Here is a 15,739-nt window from a genome sequence, read left to right as displayed (position 1 = left end):
CCATTTACTCAACGGACCATACCATCTTGGCGAGAGTCTTTCCTGTGTGATGTACCGCCGCTGGGTACTCTTTTGCACATGACTCCTACTCCTAGAAGAGGACCTCGATGAACCAGAGGCACTTAAGGAGGAATGGTGAGAAGCAGATTGCGTCACTAGGACTGTCGAAGGCACTGAAGGAGATCTCCGTCTCACCGGTGTTGGAGGACGTCTCAAAAGCCTTTCCCTCGACGTCGAACGCCTCTGCGGCGTCGACGGAGTGATAACCTTCGACGTTGAATGTTTCGGCGTTGACCTGTGGTCCCTCGACGTCGATCGGCGATGATGAGCCGACGACGGAGTCTTCTCCCTTGACGTCGAACGGCGTCGTTCTGCCCTCGACGGAGGTCTCGACGTCGAACGGCGTTGCCCTGCCGTCGACGGAGGTCTCGACGTCGAACGGCGTTGCCCTGCCGTCGACGGAGGTCTCGACGTCGACCGACCTTGGTCTGTCGGCGACGGAGATGTCAATCGACGTCGTCCTGTCGTCGACGATGCCCTCGACGTTGACCTGACATGCGACGTCGAGCGCCGACGTGCCGTCGATGACGATCCCTTCCTCGACGGCGAGCGTCCGAGGGGGCTCTTACTCCTCGACGCCGAGCGCCTCCGTGGAGACGTCGGCGGAGGTGTCACACTCTTAGAAGCCTGTCGACGTTGAGACGACGGCGGGTGTGATCTGTGCCTCGACGCCGATCGTCGCCTGGTTGACGACGGCGGAGGTGATTCAAATCTTGACGTCGATCTTCTCGTCGACGGCGATCTCGTGGCTTCTCTCGACGCCGATCGTCGCCTAGTTGACGACGGCGGAGCTTTCTTCGTCGTCGGTGAACTTCTCGACGACGACTCCCTCATCGACGCCGGTCCCGACGTCGACGGAGCTTTTTCTCTCGCAATGTCCATCAGATGCCGTTTTTTCAGCGCCGAGCCCGGTGCTGAGGTTGATGGACGCTCTGACTTGCCTTTGGAGGGAGTTCTGGGTCTCTTTGAACTCTTCCTCTCTGTAGATCTTCCTCTCATGGATCTCTGGGCCAGACCAAAGAGCCTGTTCCTCTCTCTGTCTCTAAGAGTCCTGTCAGACAGATTTTTACAATGTGAACAGTCTTTAGGATCATGATCCTCTGGCAAACATAAAATACAGACCTCATGAGAGTCTGTTTTCGCCTTCTTGTGGCCACAAGGGCAATCATCAAATAATGAGGGCATCCTGACAGGAAAACCTCTCAAAAAATCGACTGCTAAGCAGCTATTTACTTGACACTGTTGTTAAAAGTCAAAGTAAATCAAAAAAATGTTCTATAGAAGATTTTCTGACTGAAAAAGGCAGAAAAGTGTGGAGCTGTGTATCCAGGGTCCTTCCTGAAGGAGCCGGAAAGAACAACTGACCTAACTGTAACCCCTGAGGCATGATGGGAAGCTAGGGGCAGAGTTGCCTTAAAGGCACGGCGTCAGTTTTAGTACATTCAGCTACAGGTTAGCTTTTCAGTCTTTTTAGACTGGGGATTTGCAATGCAGCCTGGGAGCTGTATATGCTTACAGTGTGTTATGAGAATTTCTACTGTTTTCTAAGCATTAAAACAGTTTCTAAACAAGCATTGGTGTTGTTTCTCATGTTTCTAATGCAAAATACACTGTATGGTGGAAATTCTTCACGGCATATTCCAGCTCTTGTTTTATTTGGCTGCAATTGCTTATTTTTATATATATATATTTATATATATATGTCTATATATATGTGGGGCACATATAATATATTGTTTCCGGGGTCCCGCGCATGGGCGGGAATATTCTAATGCTTATGACTTTGATGAGGATCCCCTGGAAGAGAACTATGTGATCTTTCAAATGATATCTCAAGATTACAAGTGGTAAAACAGCAGCAAGCTCTAATACCAACCGCTGCACACCAATGTGAGAAGTTGGCCTGGTATATGATGTTCACTATTCTAGTGAACACCTTGCACCAATCCAAACAACCCTTATGGTGATGGTTGTAAGTCAACCTTATAGACCAGCTATCCTAGTGGTAGCGTGGACAGAACAGTCTTAGGCTAAAAGAATCGTGAGGGCGTGGAAATCCAGCTGTTTTACCACATGTAACCCCTTGAATATCAAATGAAAGGACACCACACAGGATATATATAAAATATATATGTATTTATTTACTAACACACTCCTCTGAACTCTTTATGAGATCAGAGGCAAAAGCACATAACAAGATACTTAGTCAGAATAGGTTAAGTCGCACAATTTACAGTTAGGCCCTAGGGGCGAAGCAAACCATATATTAAGAAAGTGGTATAAGTACCACGTCACGAAAAAAGGAAAGGCCTAGGGCATCGCTGGGGCTACACTGTCTGTACCTTAGTTTAGAAGAAGGAGGCCCACAGGCAACAGAACCTTCACACCATTGATGCAAAAATTGATCATCTTAACCTGCGCATGAACACAATGGCGTCAAAGCTGGATAAACATGGCGCACAAATTGCTGAGGCTGAGCAGCACCTCTCCACCACAGAGGACCGAGTTGAAGCAGTCAGCACTTCCAGTGCAAGTATGGAAAAGCTATTGGAGGTCATCAAAGTCAAGAATGAGGACATTGAGGCCCAGTCCAGAAGGAACAATCTACGAATAGCTGCCATTTCGGAGACAACCAACACCGGGCCTATGGAACTCTATGTGGAGACGCTTCTTACCTCTCTATTGGGGCGGAACACTTTTCGAAAGTGCTCATTGTAGAACGAGCTCACCGCTCCTTAGCTGCTCAGCCTGTTCCAGGAGCACCTCCCTGACCTATCATAGCCAGACTGCTAAACTATCGTGATCGGGGCACTGCTCTACGTCTGACTAGGGAGAAGGGCAGCCTGAACTATCAGGGTATGAAAGTGGAGCTTTATCCTGATTTTACAGTGGTGGTGCAGCAGGAGCGCAGGGAATTCCATGCTGTGAAGAAAACATTGCAAGCCCTGCACATCCATTATGCAATGCTCTACCCTCCCAGCCTGCGAATCCAGCATGATGGGAAGGCTCATATCTTCTCGACACCCAAGGAGGCACTTCAGTATATTCGCAAGCTGGAGCGGCGTCTCACAGCCGCATATCCTCTGCATACGATTCCGGGGCAGCAGCAACACAGCAGGCAGGCCATTAGGGATTACACAGCAGAGCCGCCATTTTGCGCCAAAACCGCACAGAAGGTAAAAGCGCAGCCACAGGCTAACAATCTTCAGCCAAAAGGTATCAAAATAGGCCGTGAGAGGTGAGGATTATGAATCTGTGCAGGGAACCTCCGGATGGGGCCAGTTAATCGGGATAATAGGCGGATTGGTATCTCGACGGGCAGAGCAGCACTAAAGTGTGGCCATCTTGTTCCGGGCTTTTTGGCGCCCCCTCCTCCTGGAGGATATTGAGCACTTCTGACTTGGAGGGCTCAGGTAACATCTCGATGAAGGGAGAGATGTCTGACCACATCGGTCTATCATAGCGGCCTAAGATGGCCAGCGAGTTAGCTGCACGGACAGTAGTGGCCACCAAGGTCGAAACTTTCTTCCCAATGGAGTCTAGACGTCCCCCATCCCGATAAGGGGGATCAACAATGGAGAGGAGGGGTTCCATGCTCGACGTTGTGCTGCCTGGGAGGTAACGGAATCTGCCTTAGGCTGACCTATCAGACATGCTGGTGAATTATCTGGTGCTTTGTATTTCTTTTCGAGACGAGACAGGACCGCAGGAATGGAGGCAGGAGTCTTCATGAATTTTAGTCCTGCCTGCCAAATAAAGTCAATAATTGGGATTGTTCTCACTGGTCTCCTTGGCTGGTCTTTAAAATCGTAAAGGAAACAATCATCCTTCTTGGTTTCAATAGGAAGGAGGAACCGTTGTGCCGCTCTCTCCATCAGAACATGAAAACCTCCGATGTCAACTGGAGGTGAGTCAACAGGAGCAGGAGTAGAAGGAGACAGAGTTTGTATTTGAAAGTCATCTCCTTCCGTAAGGAGTGATCGATCATCCAATTCTCCTTCTTCCCTGTCATTGTCTGTGCTGTGAGCTTCTTGAGGGTGATGGGACACCGAAGCCACTGAAGAAACTGGTCTGGGCGACCTCAGCACTGATGAAGATTGAGGAACTAGTGTTGGTGGGACAGAAGAAGCCGATTCAGATAGAGGAAATCGGCGAAAGTAATCATCAACATGTGATGCAAATTGTTTAGAAGAGATAGAAGAATTTGTGCAGTAGGTTTTGACTCTGGACCTGAAGGAGCAGTGTCAGGGTAGTTGTAATCTTCTTGATCTTCATCATGATATTTAATGAAGAGCTTTGAAGGACTCCTGGCAGTACGAAATCTATCGTCCTCATCAGATTTGTCCTCATTGGCCCCATAATCCAATAACTGTTCGGGCAAAGCAAGAGGAACTTTACTAGGGGAGGTGTGAACTGGAGAGAGGATCTCCAAGGAAGATCTGCGTCTTTGAAGCAAGGAAGCCGCTGCTGTCGACGGTGGCAATTGTGTAGACGGTACCATAGATGACTTTGAGGATGCTGTGGCTGTAGACGAAGACCAAACCTGAAGATCAGTGCATGAAGATCAGTGCATGAAGATAGTAGCGTCGACGAGGCAGCTGTCAACGAGGCAGTTTTATTCTTTGCCGACGAAGGGACATCGACGGCGGACTTCTACTTCTTCGTCAACAACAAGGAAGTGACAGAGGTGGTTGGTCTCATGGAGATGGACACCAGCATTGACGGCAAGGAAGCCGAAGACAGAATCATTTGAGGCTTTGGGGACGAGAAAGTTGCAGTTGAGGTAGTCGTCGCAGCGACGGCAGGCTTCGTTGACAAAGACATCGTCGCCGAGGGACCCCGTTTCTGAGCAAAATCTCTGTCAGAAATGGGTTTAGAAGCCTGAGATTTTGCAGTCTTTCTCGGGGTATAGAGGGGAGAGTTTTACCCTTACTAGGTGGAGGCGCCTTTTGAGATGTGGAAGGCAACTCAGCACTCTAAGAGGTGTGCTGTTTTTTCAATACCTTAGCCCCAGGAGAAGTCAAATCCGTGTCATTAGTCCTCTTCCTAGAGGAAGCAGTACTCACAGAGCAGACACTTCCAACATCAGATAAGGGGTTGTCTTGGTCCTTAATCCTCTGTAGCCAAAGAAGTAGGCGCCCCTCTCTGTCCCTCAAGGTCTTTTAAGGGAAAGTTCTGCACATTTTTCAGTCTCTCACTTGGTGGTCCGGATACAAGCAGTAAATGCACTTCTTGTGGGGGTCTTCAGAAAACAGCCGGAGTTTCCCACAAGACTCACAAGGTCTAAAGAGAGATTTCTTAGAAGAAGACATCATAAAATGAAGAAATTCTGAAGAAACCTGAGAAGTACTGAGCAGAGCTCAGGGAGACTACCTTCACACAAAGTGCAGCCTGAGCCTCTGAGGAGAACATTCTGGAGGGTGCTGTCGCCTGATTGGCTGCAGTTTGGACTATATATAATGACTTGGACGAGTCATGAAAGTGGAAGATGTATTCCTATTAACTGCTAGCTATTTTACTTCCTGGTTCTAATTTACCAATGATATGGTTATTTTATGCATACTTATGGCTATTTTTATGTACCGTGGGACTCCCTGTCGTCAGAGTGGGAATGATTCAAGCATGTGAATCTTTGAAAGATACCCCAATACTGGAGAACAAACATTTCTCCCCAAACTATCGTTTGCGCCTTATTCACTTCAAGTACATACATCGGCTATATCGGACACCAGCCCAACTTCACAAGTTAGGACTTACTGCTAGTGACAAATGCCTGCTCTGCGCACGCGGCTGACTTCTCTCACCTCGCCTGGCTGTGCCCCCGGGTCTCCGCATACTGGCGCGAGGTCTGCGCTGCTATTTCTGAAATCACTTGTCACTGATCCATCTTGACCCTCTGCTTTGCCTCTTAGGCTTTGTTAAACTTTGCCCGGACGCCACCCGTCGCTTGACTGCCATACTTGCTGCTGGTCCTTGTAGGAAGGTAGATCCCCGACTATGGTTGCCCCCAACTTTTTGCCTGGTGTTTTGCTGGTTTTCTGACTTAGTTGACCTGAGGCCCTGCTATTCAGGACCTCAGGCCCACTGCTCTCTCTGTTAAAATGGATTCCATGTACCCTATGTACATATCCAATTGGATACTGAGTCACCTTATCAGTCCCTGTACAGTGTACCTTAGGTACCCAGGGCATAGGTGTACCCAGGGCCTACCAGGGGCTGCAGCATGTATTATGCCACCCCTGGCTGGCCATCCAAATCTGACACAACTGGCTGCTTGACAGCTGGGGCAAGGTGGTGTAATCACCCCTTGCTTTAGATATAGTATACCTATATCTAACCCTAAAATGGACACACAGATCTCCTATCAGTCACTCCTATGGCAGGCCTTAACAATCCTGAAGGCAGAGTGCTTGGAATCGTGTGAGATGGTGCTCTGGCATGAGCTGAGCCTGTCTGCGGCTTTCGGGATCTATCCCTTAGCCGTTTCCATGATATTGCATACCATATACTCTTAAGTGCATTATAATCCTCGCGGTTATATGCCAACTCTGGTATCGCTTTATCAAAACATGTCGAGTAAGGTGTCATACGAATTGGAATACTAACCCCTCGCCAATTCTGGCGACGGGGTTAGCATTCCACCCTTCTAGAGGGACACGACATGTATGTGACCTGTAACCCCGGTTCACAGTCAGACAGAGCCTTAGCATCCACAAAATGGATGCTGCCACCGAGACACAAGTCTGCCCTCCTGCTGCTGGGAGTCCTCCCAGAGCAGGAGGCAAGGACAAAGGGTTTCCTGCCAGGGGCGGTGCCAGCACCGTCCCAGACAGGGTTTTGTGTATTCCAGGTAGGCAGGGCTACAGAGGAAGGTGACTGCAAGTGGCACCCCGGTGCTCACTGTGCATGGGCCGGCTGAAACCAGTTCCAGGGGCACTCCAGCCCCTGGCCTGGGGAAAGCCCGCCAAAGGAGAGGGGTGTAACCACCCCCCTCCTGGTCCCACCCATAGGGCAGGACTTAGTCGCGTGCCAGACCCCTTTTCCCAGATAAAGGTAGGAGCAGGCCCCCTTCCAAATTAGATCATCTTTGGAATCAAGACACGACTTTCTACGAAAGGACTTCAAGATTTCTTCTTCAAGATTCTCCCTTGTGACTAAGGAGTAGTCACCCTGCATCCGCAGGCACCATCCGAAGAACACTGCGGTCTGCTGTAAGTCCTTCCTCCGGAATCCGACTGCCCAGCTCGACAAGACCCGGCTTCCCTGGCACCTCCGACCTCTACTCGCCTCTACAGCCAAGCTGAGAACCGTGAGTGCGACGAGACCTCAAGGGACCGACTATTGCCAAGACTGCACGACTTCTGCACAGCAAGCCCGCCGAGTAATCTCCTGGCGAGTGCTTTGGGGTCCGAGAAGCCCCAACCCTGAGCAGCTCCAGCACCGAAGAGCAGCCCCCCAGCATCTCCACGATCGGCGTGGGGCCCTTCTGCTTTTTGCTGCTCACCGCGTTGTTTGGCTACTAGCCCGCTGGCTGGTGGCCTTCTGAACGACGCCCGACGACATCACTGCTGCTGGTCTGGTTGCTCCAGACTGGCTCTTGCTCCCTTCCAGAAGAGGAGCACCCCGGATCCTCCTGGTCCACTCAAGACGCCATTTTGAGTCCACCGCGTGGGCTTGAATTAGCCAAGGCTTTGTTGCCCAATCCTGGGTTCTTCGACGCCGACAGCTTCATCCATCGTGGGACAGCTCGCCCCTCCATCCTGGTCGCCGACAACGCCTCCTGGTCCGTGAGATCTGCAGAGCCCAGCGTCGCCCACTCACCTAGCCGAGGTGACTACCATCCGGTGCCCTCCTGGTGCCCCCTGACTACTGGCTAGTAGTCACGAACTTGGTCCCCTCTGCTTTCAGGTATCATCCATCTTCGAGATCCAGGCTTGGATCCCCTCGAACTCTCTTCACTGGTCGCCTGCCAGCATCTTTCTTCCAGGCTCCTGGTTCGTCTACGAGGATTCCCGACGTCTTTTGAGACCTATGCAGCTGCAGCCCCTGGGCTAGGTAACTTCGGCACTTCGGTGTCCCAGCATAGCCTCACTATCCTAGGGTCAGGATCCACTGTCGTTTCCTTCCTATCAGGTCGGGTTCGCCCGTGAACACTAACTTTGCCTTTACTAGCTCCCATAGACTTTGTCCCGCATCCCGCGTGAGAGTGCACACTCTGCACCCGAGTCCCCTAGGTCTCCTAGAAGTAATCTAACGATTCTATAGTCAAGTCCTAGCGAGTCCAAAGCCTATTAGTACTGTACTTACCTGCTAGTAATTTCGCATTCCACTTTTAAAGTATATGGTTTTTCGTGCCCCTCGGGCATTTGTGTATAACGTGCTAACTTAAGTATTTTCGTAAGAGTTTTGTTGTGTGCCTAGCACCCTGTCCTCATAAAGAGTACAGGGTTGTTGTGATTCTAATAAATACACTGTTTATTTTCATAACACTTGTGTGGTGTCTTTTCACTGGGTGTTCAAGGGGTAATGTGATGGTAAAACAGCTGGCTTAACACGCCCTCTAGAGTCTTAGCCTTAGACTGCTCGTATCCATGCTACTAGGATAGCTGGTCTATAAGGTTGACTTACAACCCATCATCAATAAGGGTTGTTTGGACTGATATATAGTGATCACTAGAATAGTGAACACTGCACATCAGGCCAACTTCTCACAGTCAGGCAATGGGATGTAAAGCGGAGTAATTTCAGTAAGTGGTAGGTATCTTTCCATTGTGCCTGGGGAGGAGCCTGGAGTGAATCTACAGAGATATTGTGGGACATGTAAACAGCCTCAGGAGTTCTCTTTACCAGTGCTGGTGTGGCTACACCAGTGCAATGAGGTTCTGGGAGCAGTCATATCTTTGTCAGTAATCTGGGGATCAGGAGAAACTGAGAAAAGGCTTATGCGAAGACCTCGGAAGATGTGATCGAAAAGGCACGTCTTTGGTTCCTGGTTGTAAGAACCTGCTTATATAGAACGGCATTTGTAGTTCTGGAACTTAGTGAACAGGTGTAACATGAGGTGGCCACACTTGCAGAAGATGTAGTCAATTTGGTATTGGCGCAGCTCCCATTAGTAGCAGTTCGAAATAGTGCGACTTTAGTTTATCTGCCAATTTTTTCTGACAACCTTGAAGATGTTCCAGTGCCAATTAACTGAGATGGTCTAGTTCCACAGCATTTGTGCTTCTTCAGAGCGAGAGAAAGATTTGGAATTCGTTCTCCTTATTTTGCAATTTAATACACAGAGCTTCTTTTGTCCGTCCTGATGGAAACAGCTTGTCCTTCAACATTTTCAATGGGGATTCCCCAGTGTCAACAAACACTGCGGGCTCGGGGACAAAGATCTTCTGGAGGCGACCACAGGTTAGAGAGGTAACTTGGGATGTCATGGGATGCTGGGACACCATCGGATGGGCCACCCAGGGGGGTTGGGCGTCAGCTGCGGGTGTGTTTTGGTGTCAGGTTTTCCTTACCAGCTCCAATCGGGGTGGGGTATCCTCCAGAAAGGGGATGTAGGTGTCGTGGGGTGACTTGCAGTAGATCAGGGATCCCCATATCCCAGGTCTGGATCACCGGGGAGACCACTTCGGGGTGTTGGGCCAATCAAACTCTGGCTGTGGGGTCCGGTGCAGACTCACAGATTTGGCCAGAGTCTGTCTCCTGTGAGCACCAGATTTGCTCACCAACAAAGTCTTTTCAGTGAAGGCAGGGCAGGTCCTCCAGGTGTTAGGGGGCTGCTGGCTACAGGACACCAGAATTCTGCTGGAGCAAGTCGAGGTCTGGACAGATCGGTAGGGCTGGGGCCAAGTCAATTGGGTCCTCCTCTTCTTCCTTAACCAAAGCTCTTTGGTCCTTCTTCTAGTTTCTTCTTGTCTGAGGAGGCACGGTTCAGGGTTGCCCCTAAATACTAGATTTGGGGCCCTTTCAGGTATGTACAGGTTGGGACCAATAGGTCCCTTATTTGGGGTGGGTACACCCCCTATTATGCCGCCCTCCAGTGTAAAGGGGGGCATAAGCCTCACTCAGGTTGGCTGGGTCCTCCCATCTTCAAGATGGCGGGTATTGAGAGTTGAGCTTCACCTCTCCTCCCCCACCTGAGGGGTGGGGTTGGCAAAGGTGGGCACACCTCTCCTCCTATTCTTGGTTATCCTGCCAATTCTCCCATCCAAAGTGGGGGTCGGAACCGGAGGGGGCTAGTTGCTAGGAGCAGCAAATGGCTGGGTCAGCTCACAAAGGCGGGAAGCTTTCCCTTTGTGGAACCTGCCCTTCCTGGGGGAGGAGGCTTGGCACCTTTGCCAAGGATGTGCTTTGTTTACAGACCCCGAGAGCGGGAGGCTCTCGACCCAGGGGTCCAGAAACATGTCTGGGGGTGCCAGCTGGCGAGTAGCCAGTCAGCCAGGCCACTAGGGTTAGGTCGTTTTTCAGGGGGCCTCTCTAAGATACTTTGTGAGTGTCATTTCCTTGTCCGGATGAACAGCAAGGAAAGGGGGTTTAGAAGGTAGAGCCTGGTGCTCATTCACCCAGTGAGCAGAGATGATGGCAACCAGAAAAGCAGATTTCAAGTCATGAGTCGGAGAGGACATTTATGTAGCATCTCGAAAGGAGCACACATAAGGTAAGTTAAGACCAGATTCAAGTCTCACTGGGGCATTACGAAAGGAATAGGAGGAAAGAGGCGAGTAATGCCCTTAAGAAACCTAATAAGGGACTTGAAAAGAGAAGGATGATCAGGAAGGCGAAGAAAGGCCAAAAGATAGCCTTTAATGGTGCCCAGAGCAGAGCTCTGCTGGGCCAAAGAATAAAGGGGAGAACCTCTGAAATAGGGGCAGAAAGGGGATCCACAGACTTTTCTGTGCACCATGCCACAAATTTGTTCCATCTACAGGCATATACCGTTTTGGTGGAGGGACGCCTGGCTGCCAAGATAATGTCACAGACTTCGGGAGGAAGGTTGAAAGCTGTCAACAGTTGCCGCTCAAAATTTCCACGCAAAAAGTTGGAGGCTGGACAGGTTCGGGTGGAGGACCGTCCCCTGCTGCTGCGACAGTAGATCCTCCCGAAGCGGCAGCCTGATCGGAGGATCGATGGCAATGTATAAGATTGGGATGCCAGACTCTTCATGCTCAATTCGGAGCCACAAGAATGACTTGGGCCCGGTCACGCTTGATCTTCTTCAGCACTCTGGGCAGAAGTGGTATAGGCGGAAAGGCGTATAGAAGATCGCAACTCGCGACATAGGTCCACAACCCCAACCCGCCCTGTTTGTTGCAGTACCACATGGCGGTGGTGTTGTCTGTGAACACCTGCACTACTCTCCCTTTGACAGAAGGAAGGTATGCCTTCAGTGCAAGACTGTGAGAAGTTGGCCTGATGTGCAGTGCTCACTATTCTAGTGATCACTATATATCAGTCCAAACAACCCTTATTGATGATTGGTTGTAAGTCAACCTTATAGACCAGCTATCCTAGTAGCATGGATACGAGCAGTCTAAGGCTAAGACTCTAGAGGGCGTGTTAAGCCAGCTGTTTTACCATCACATTACCCCTCGAACACCCAGTGAAAGGACACCACACAAGTTGTTATGAAAATAAACAGTGTATTTATTTATAACAAGACTACCCTGGCTCTTTATGAGACAGGGAGCTAAGCACACAACAAAACTCTTACGAAAATACTTTAAGTTAGCACGTTATACACAAATGCCCGAGGGGCACGAAAAACCATATACTCTAAAAGTGGAATGCGAATTACTAGCAGGTAAGTAACAGTACTAATAGGCTTTGGAATCGCTAGGACTGGACTAGGGAATCGTTAGATCACTACTAGGAGGCCCAGGGGACTCGGGTGCAGAGTGTGCACTCTCACGCGGGATGCGGGACAAAGTCTATGGAAGCTAGAATTCACAAAGTTAGTGTTCACGGGCGAACCCGACCTGGTAGGGAGAAAACGACAGTGGATCCTGACCCTTGGATAGTGAGGCTATGCTGGGACACCGGAGTGCCGAAGTTACCTAGCCCAGGGGCTGCAGCTGCATAGGTCTGAAAAGACGTCGGGGATCTCGTTGCCGGACCAGGAGCCTGGAAGGAAGAAGTTGCTGGCAGGCGACCAGTGAAGAAAAGTTCGATGGATCCAAGCCTGGATCAAGGAAGAAGAAAACCTGAAAGCAGAGGGGACCAAGTTCTTGAATCACTAGCCAGTGATTAAGTGGGCACCAGGATGGCACCGGGCGAAGTCACCGCAGTCAGGTGAGTGGGCGCTGCTGGGCTCTGCAGTCTCTCGGACCAGGAGGCGTTGTCGGCGACCAGGATGGAGGTGCGAGCTGTCCCACGCAGGTTCTTGCTGTCGACGTCGCTGGACCCAGGATCGGGCAACAAGTCTTGGCAAATGCAAGGCCCACGCGGTGGACCTAAAATGGCGTCTTGAGTGGACCAGGAGGGTCCAGGGTACTTCTCCGATGGAGGGAAGCAAGGGCCAGTCTGGAGCAACCAGACCAGCAGCAGAAATGTCGTCGGGCGTCGTCAGGAAGGCCACAAGCCAGCGGGCTAGTAGCCAAACAACGCGGTGAGCAGTAAAAAGCAGAAGGGCCCCACGCAGATCGTGGAGATGCTGGGGGGCTACTCTTCGGTGCTGGAGCTGCTCAGGGTGGGGGCTTCTCGGACCCCAAAGCACTCACCAGGAATTCACTCGGCGGGCTTGTTGCTCAGAAGTCGTGCAGTCTTGAAGATGGCCGGTCCCTCGAGGTCTCGTCACACCCACGAATCTCAGCGTGACTGATGATGTAGGTAGAGGTCAGAGGTGCCAGGGAAGCCGGTTCTCGTCGAGCTGGGCAGTCGGATTCCGGAGGAAGGACTTGCAGCAGACCGCAGTGTTCTGTAGATGGTGCCTGCGGATGCAGGGTGACTACTCCTTAGTCACAAGGGAGAAATCTTAGGAAGAAGTCTTGAGTTCCTTTCGTGGAAAGTAGTTTCAGGATTCAAAGATGATCTGATTTGGAAGGGGGCCAGTTCCTACCTTTATCCTGTAAAAAGGGGCTGGCACGCGACTAAGTCCTGCCCTAGGGGTGGGACTAGGAGGGGGGTGGTTACACCCACTTCCTTGGCGGGCTTTTCCCCAGCACAGGGTCTGGAGTGACCCTGGAACTGGTTCCAGCCAGCCTATGCACAGTGAGCACCGGGGTGCCACGAGCAGTCACCTTCCTCTAAAGCCCTGCCTACCTACAATACACAAAACCCTGTCTGGGACGGTGCTGGCACCGCCCCTGGCAGGAAACCCTTTGTCCTTATCTCCTGCTCTGGGAGGACTCCCAGCAGCAGGAGGGCAGACTTGTGTCTCGGTGGCAGCATCCATTTTGTGGAGCTGAGGCTCTGTTTGACTTTAACCGGGGTTAGGGGTTACATACATGTCGTGTCCCTCTAGAAGGGTGGAATGCTAACCCCGTCGCCAGAATTGGCGAGGGGTTAGTATTCCAATTCGTATGACACCTTACTCGACATGTTTTGATAAAGCGATACCAGAGTTGGCATATAACCGCGAGGATTATAATGCACTTAAGAGTATATGGTATGCGATATCATGGAAACGGCTAAGGGATGGATCCCGAAAGCCGCAGACAGGCTCAGCTCATGCCAGAGCACCATCTCACACGATTCCAAGCACTCTGCCTTCAGGATTGTTAAGGCCTGCCATAGGAGTGACTGATAGGAGATCTGTGTGTCCATTTTAGGGTTAGATATAGGTATACTATATCTAAAGCAAAGGGTGATTACACCACCTTGCCCCAGCTGTCAGGCAGCCAGTTGTGTCAGATTTGGATGGCCAGCCAGGGGTGGCATAATACATGCTGCAGCCCCTGGTAGGCCCTGGGTACACCTATGCCCTGGGTACCTAAGGTACACTGTACAGGGACTGATAAGGTGACTCAGTATCCAATTTAGATATGTACCTAAGGTACATGGAATCCATTTTACAGAGAGAGCAGTAGGCCTGGGGTCCTGAATAGCAGGGCCCCAGGTCAACTAAGTCAGAAAACCAGCAAAACACCAGGCAAAAAGTTGGGGGCAACCATAGTCAGGGATCTACCTTCCTACAAAGACGGATCGGCAGAAGCTCCAGAAGGTTGATGTGGAGCCCGGACTCTGTTCTCCACCTCTCCCATGTGGCCGTCTCACCCCAGAAGTGATGTATCTGTCACCACTGTGAACTCTGGCTGGGAAAGGGAGAGGGTCCTGATGTTGACCAAATCCTGGTTCGTTAGCCACCACTGTAATTGGTGTGCAGGGCCCTCCGAGATCTGGACACAATCAGAAAGATTCCCCTGATGCTATGCCCACTGGAACTTCAGGTCATACTGCAGAGCCTGTGTATGCCACCTGACATAGTCCACCAGCAGGGTGAAGGAGGCCAAGAGGCCCAGTAGCCTCAGGGTCAGTCTGGTGCAGGATGGGGCCTAAAGTCCTGACCCCACCCTACAGTCTGGAACATCCTGCACAGCGGGGTAAAGGCCAACAATTTAAGTGCCCGACAGGCGCTACTGGACGATATTCAGAACGAGAGGAATCTGTACAGAAGTAGTATCTACCAGAAATATCATGTCTACATTAAAGTTCCAAGTGAGTCAGCAAACTCAGTGTTGTCATTTATTCGCACAATAGAAACTAAATCACTTATGCTGGGACAGTAAAAATTACAGAAATGTACAAGTAAGCGCCCTTAAAAAGGAGAGGCATGAGGGAATAAGGAAGCTGTAGGCAACCAATTCTAAACTTCATTAATGTGGCATCTTAGCCGTTTTGATGGTAGCATTTTGCACCTGATGAGCTTTTGTGGTGTACCATGTCTGTTATTTCCTTCACTACTAAAAACTTGACGGCCCCTAATTTCGCCTCAATAGGCTGTTATGTCTAAAACCTGGATTTTAAAATGGCACAGTTTTACTGTTTAAAACTATCAATTGACTTGGAACGAAAAATACTATGAAGCAGAACTGAAAAATTACATCTAGTGATACGAGTGTGAATCTGCAGATTTATGCGCATGTGAGTGCGGTTAAAAGTGCGAGAAGTGCCCCTTACACATACCTGTCTTTGCTCCACTCTTGTCGAGCCATCGAGTCGCAGGTAGATGTGTCCATGGTAGTTCAGGAACTGTTCTAGAACATCTAACATTCTTGTCATCTGAGTGAAGATCAGCACTCTGTGACAACCTGCTTTCAGCTGCCGAAGTAAGCGATCCAGGGTCTGCAGCTTTCCTGCAAATCAAACAAATGATGAGGATTGGAACATTTAAATGGCTATTGGTATGCAATGGGATGAAGCAAAGAGGGGTTCTAATAGGTAACAAGGGTCATTCCAAGAGGTGAAATCAAAAGGTTTCTTCTAAGTGAGTCGAGTTAAGTTCATTAAAGGTAAACCATCTAGACAGTGTTGACCAGTAGGCAGTAGATTAGAGCTTTTACTGGAATGAACAGCTGTACAGGTTTGATAAGTGACGAGACACACGAAGTGCAGAGATCAAGTGGAGGGAGAAGTAGGCAGGCGGAGGGAGAAGTAGGCAGGCAATGGAACTGGAGTGGAAGAAGATTGGCATACTGCAATTTGCGGCAGGGCATTATGAATGGTCGTGTATAGTGACAGCAAT

At 50.2% G+C, this 15,739-nt stretch overlaps 1 protein-coding gene across 4 annotated transcripts in view; it reads right to left on the bottom strand.

The window, feature by feature from the left end:
• SRCAP (Snf2 related CREBBP activator protein) overlaps window positions 1-15,739 on the bottom strand; it is a 1,816,344-nt gene that overhangs the window by 404,808 nt on the left and 1,395,797 nt on the right. For all 4 annotated transcript variants that reach the window (XM_078652845.1, XM_078652844.1, XM_078652847.1 and 1 more), the window contains one exon: window positions 15,181-15,350. In XM_078652845.1, coding sequence (XP_078508971.1) covers window positions 15,181-15,350 — 170 coding nt within the window. The remainder of the gene's footprint in view (window positions 1-15,180; window positions 15,351-15,739) is intronic.

This window comes from Lissotriton helveticus, chromosome 7 (assembly GCF_964261635.1).
Source record: "Lissotriton helveticus chromosome 7, aLisHel1.1, whole genome shotgun sequence".
Taxonomy (NCBI): domain Eukaryota; kingdom Metazoa; phylum Chordata; class Amphibia; order Caudata; family Salamandridae; genus Lissotriton; species Lissotriton helveticus.
This window is presented reverse-complemented; position numbering and strand designations above follow the sequence as displayed.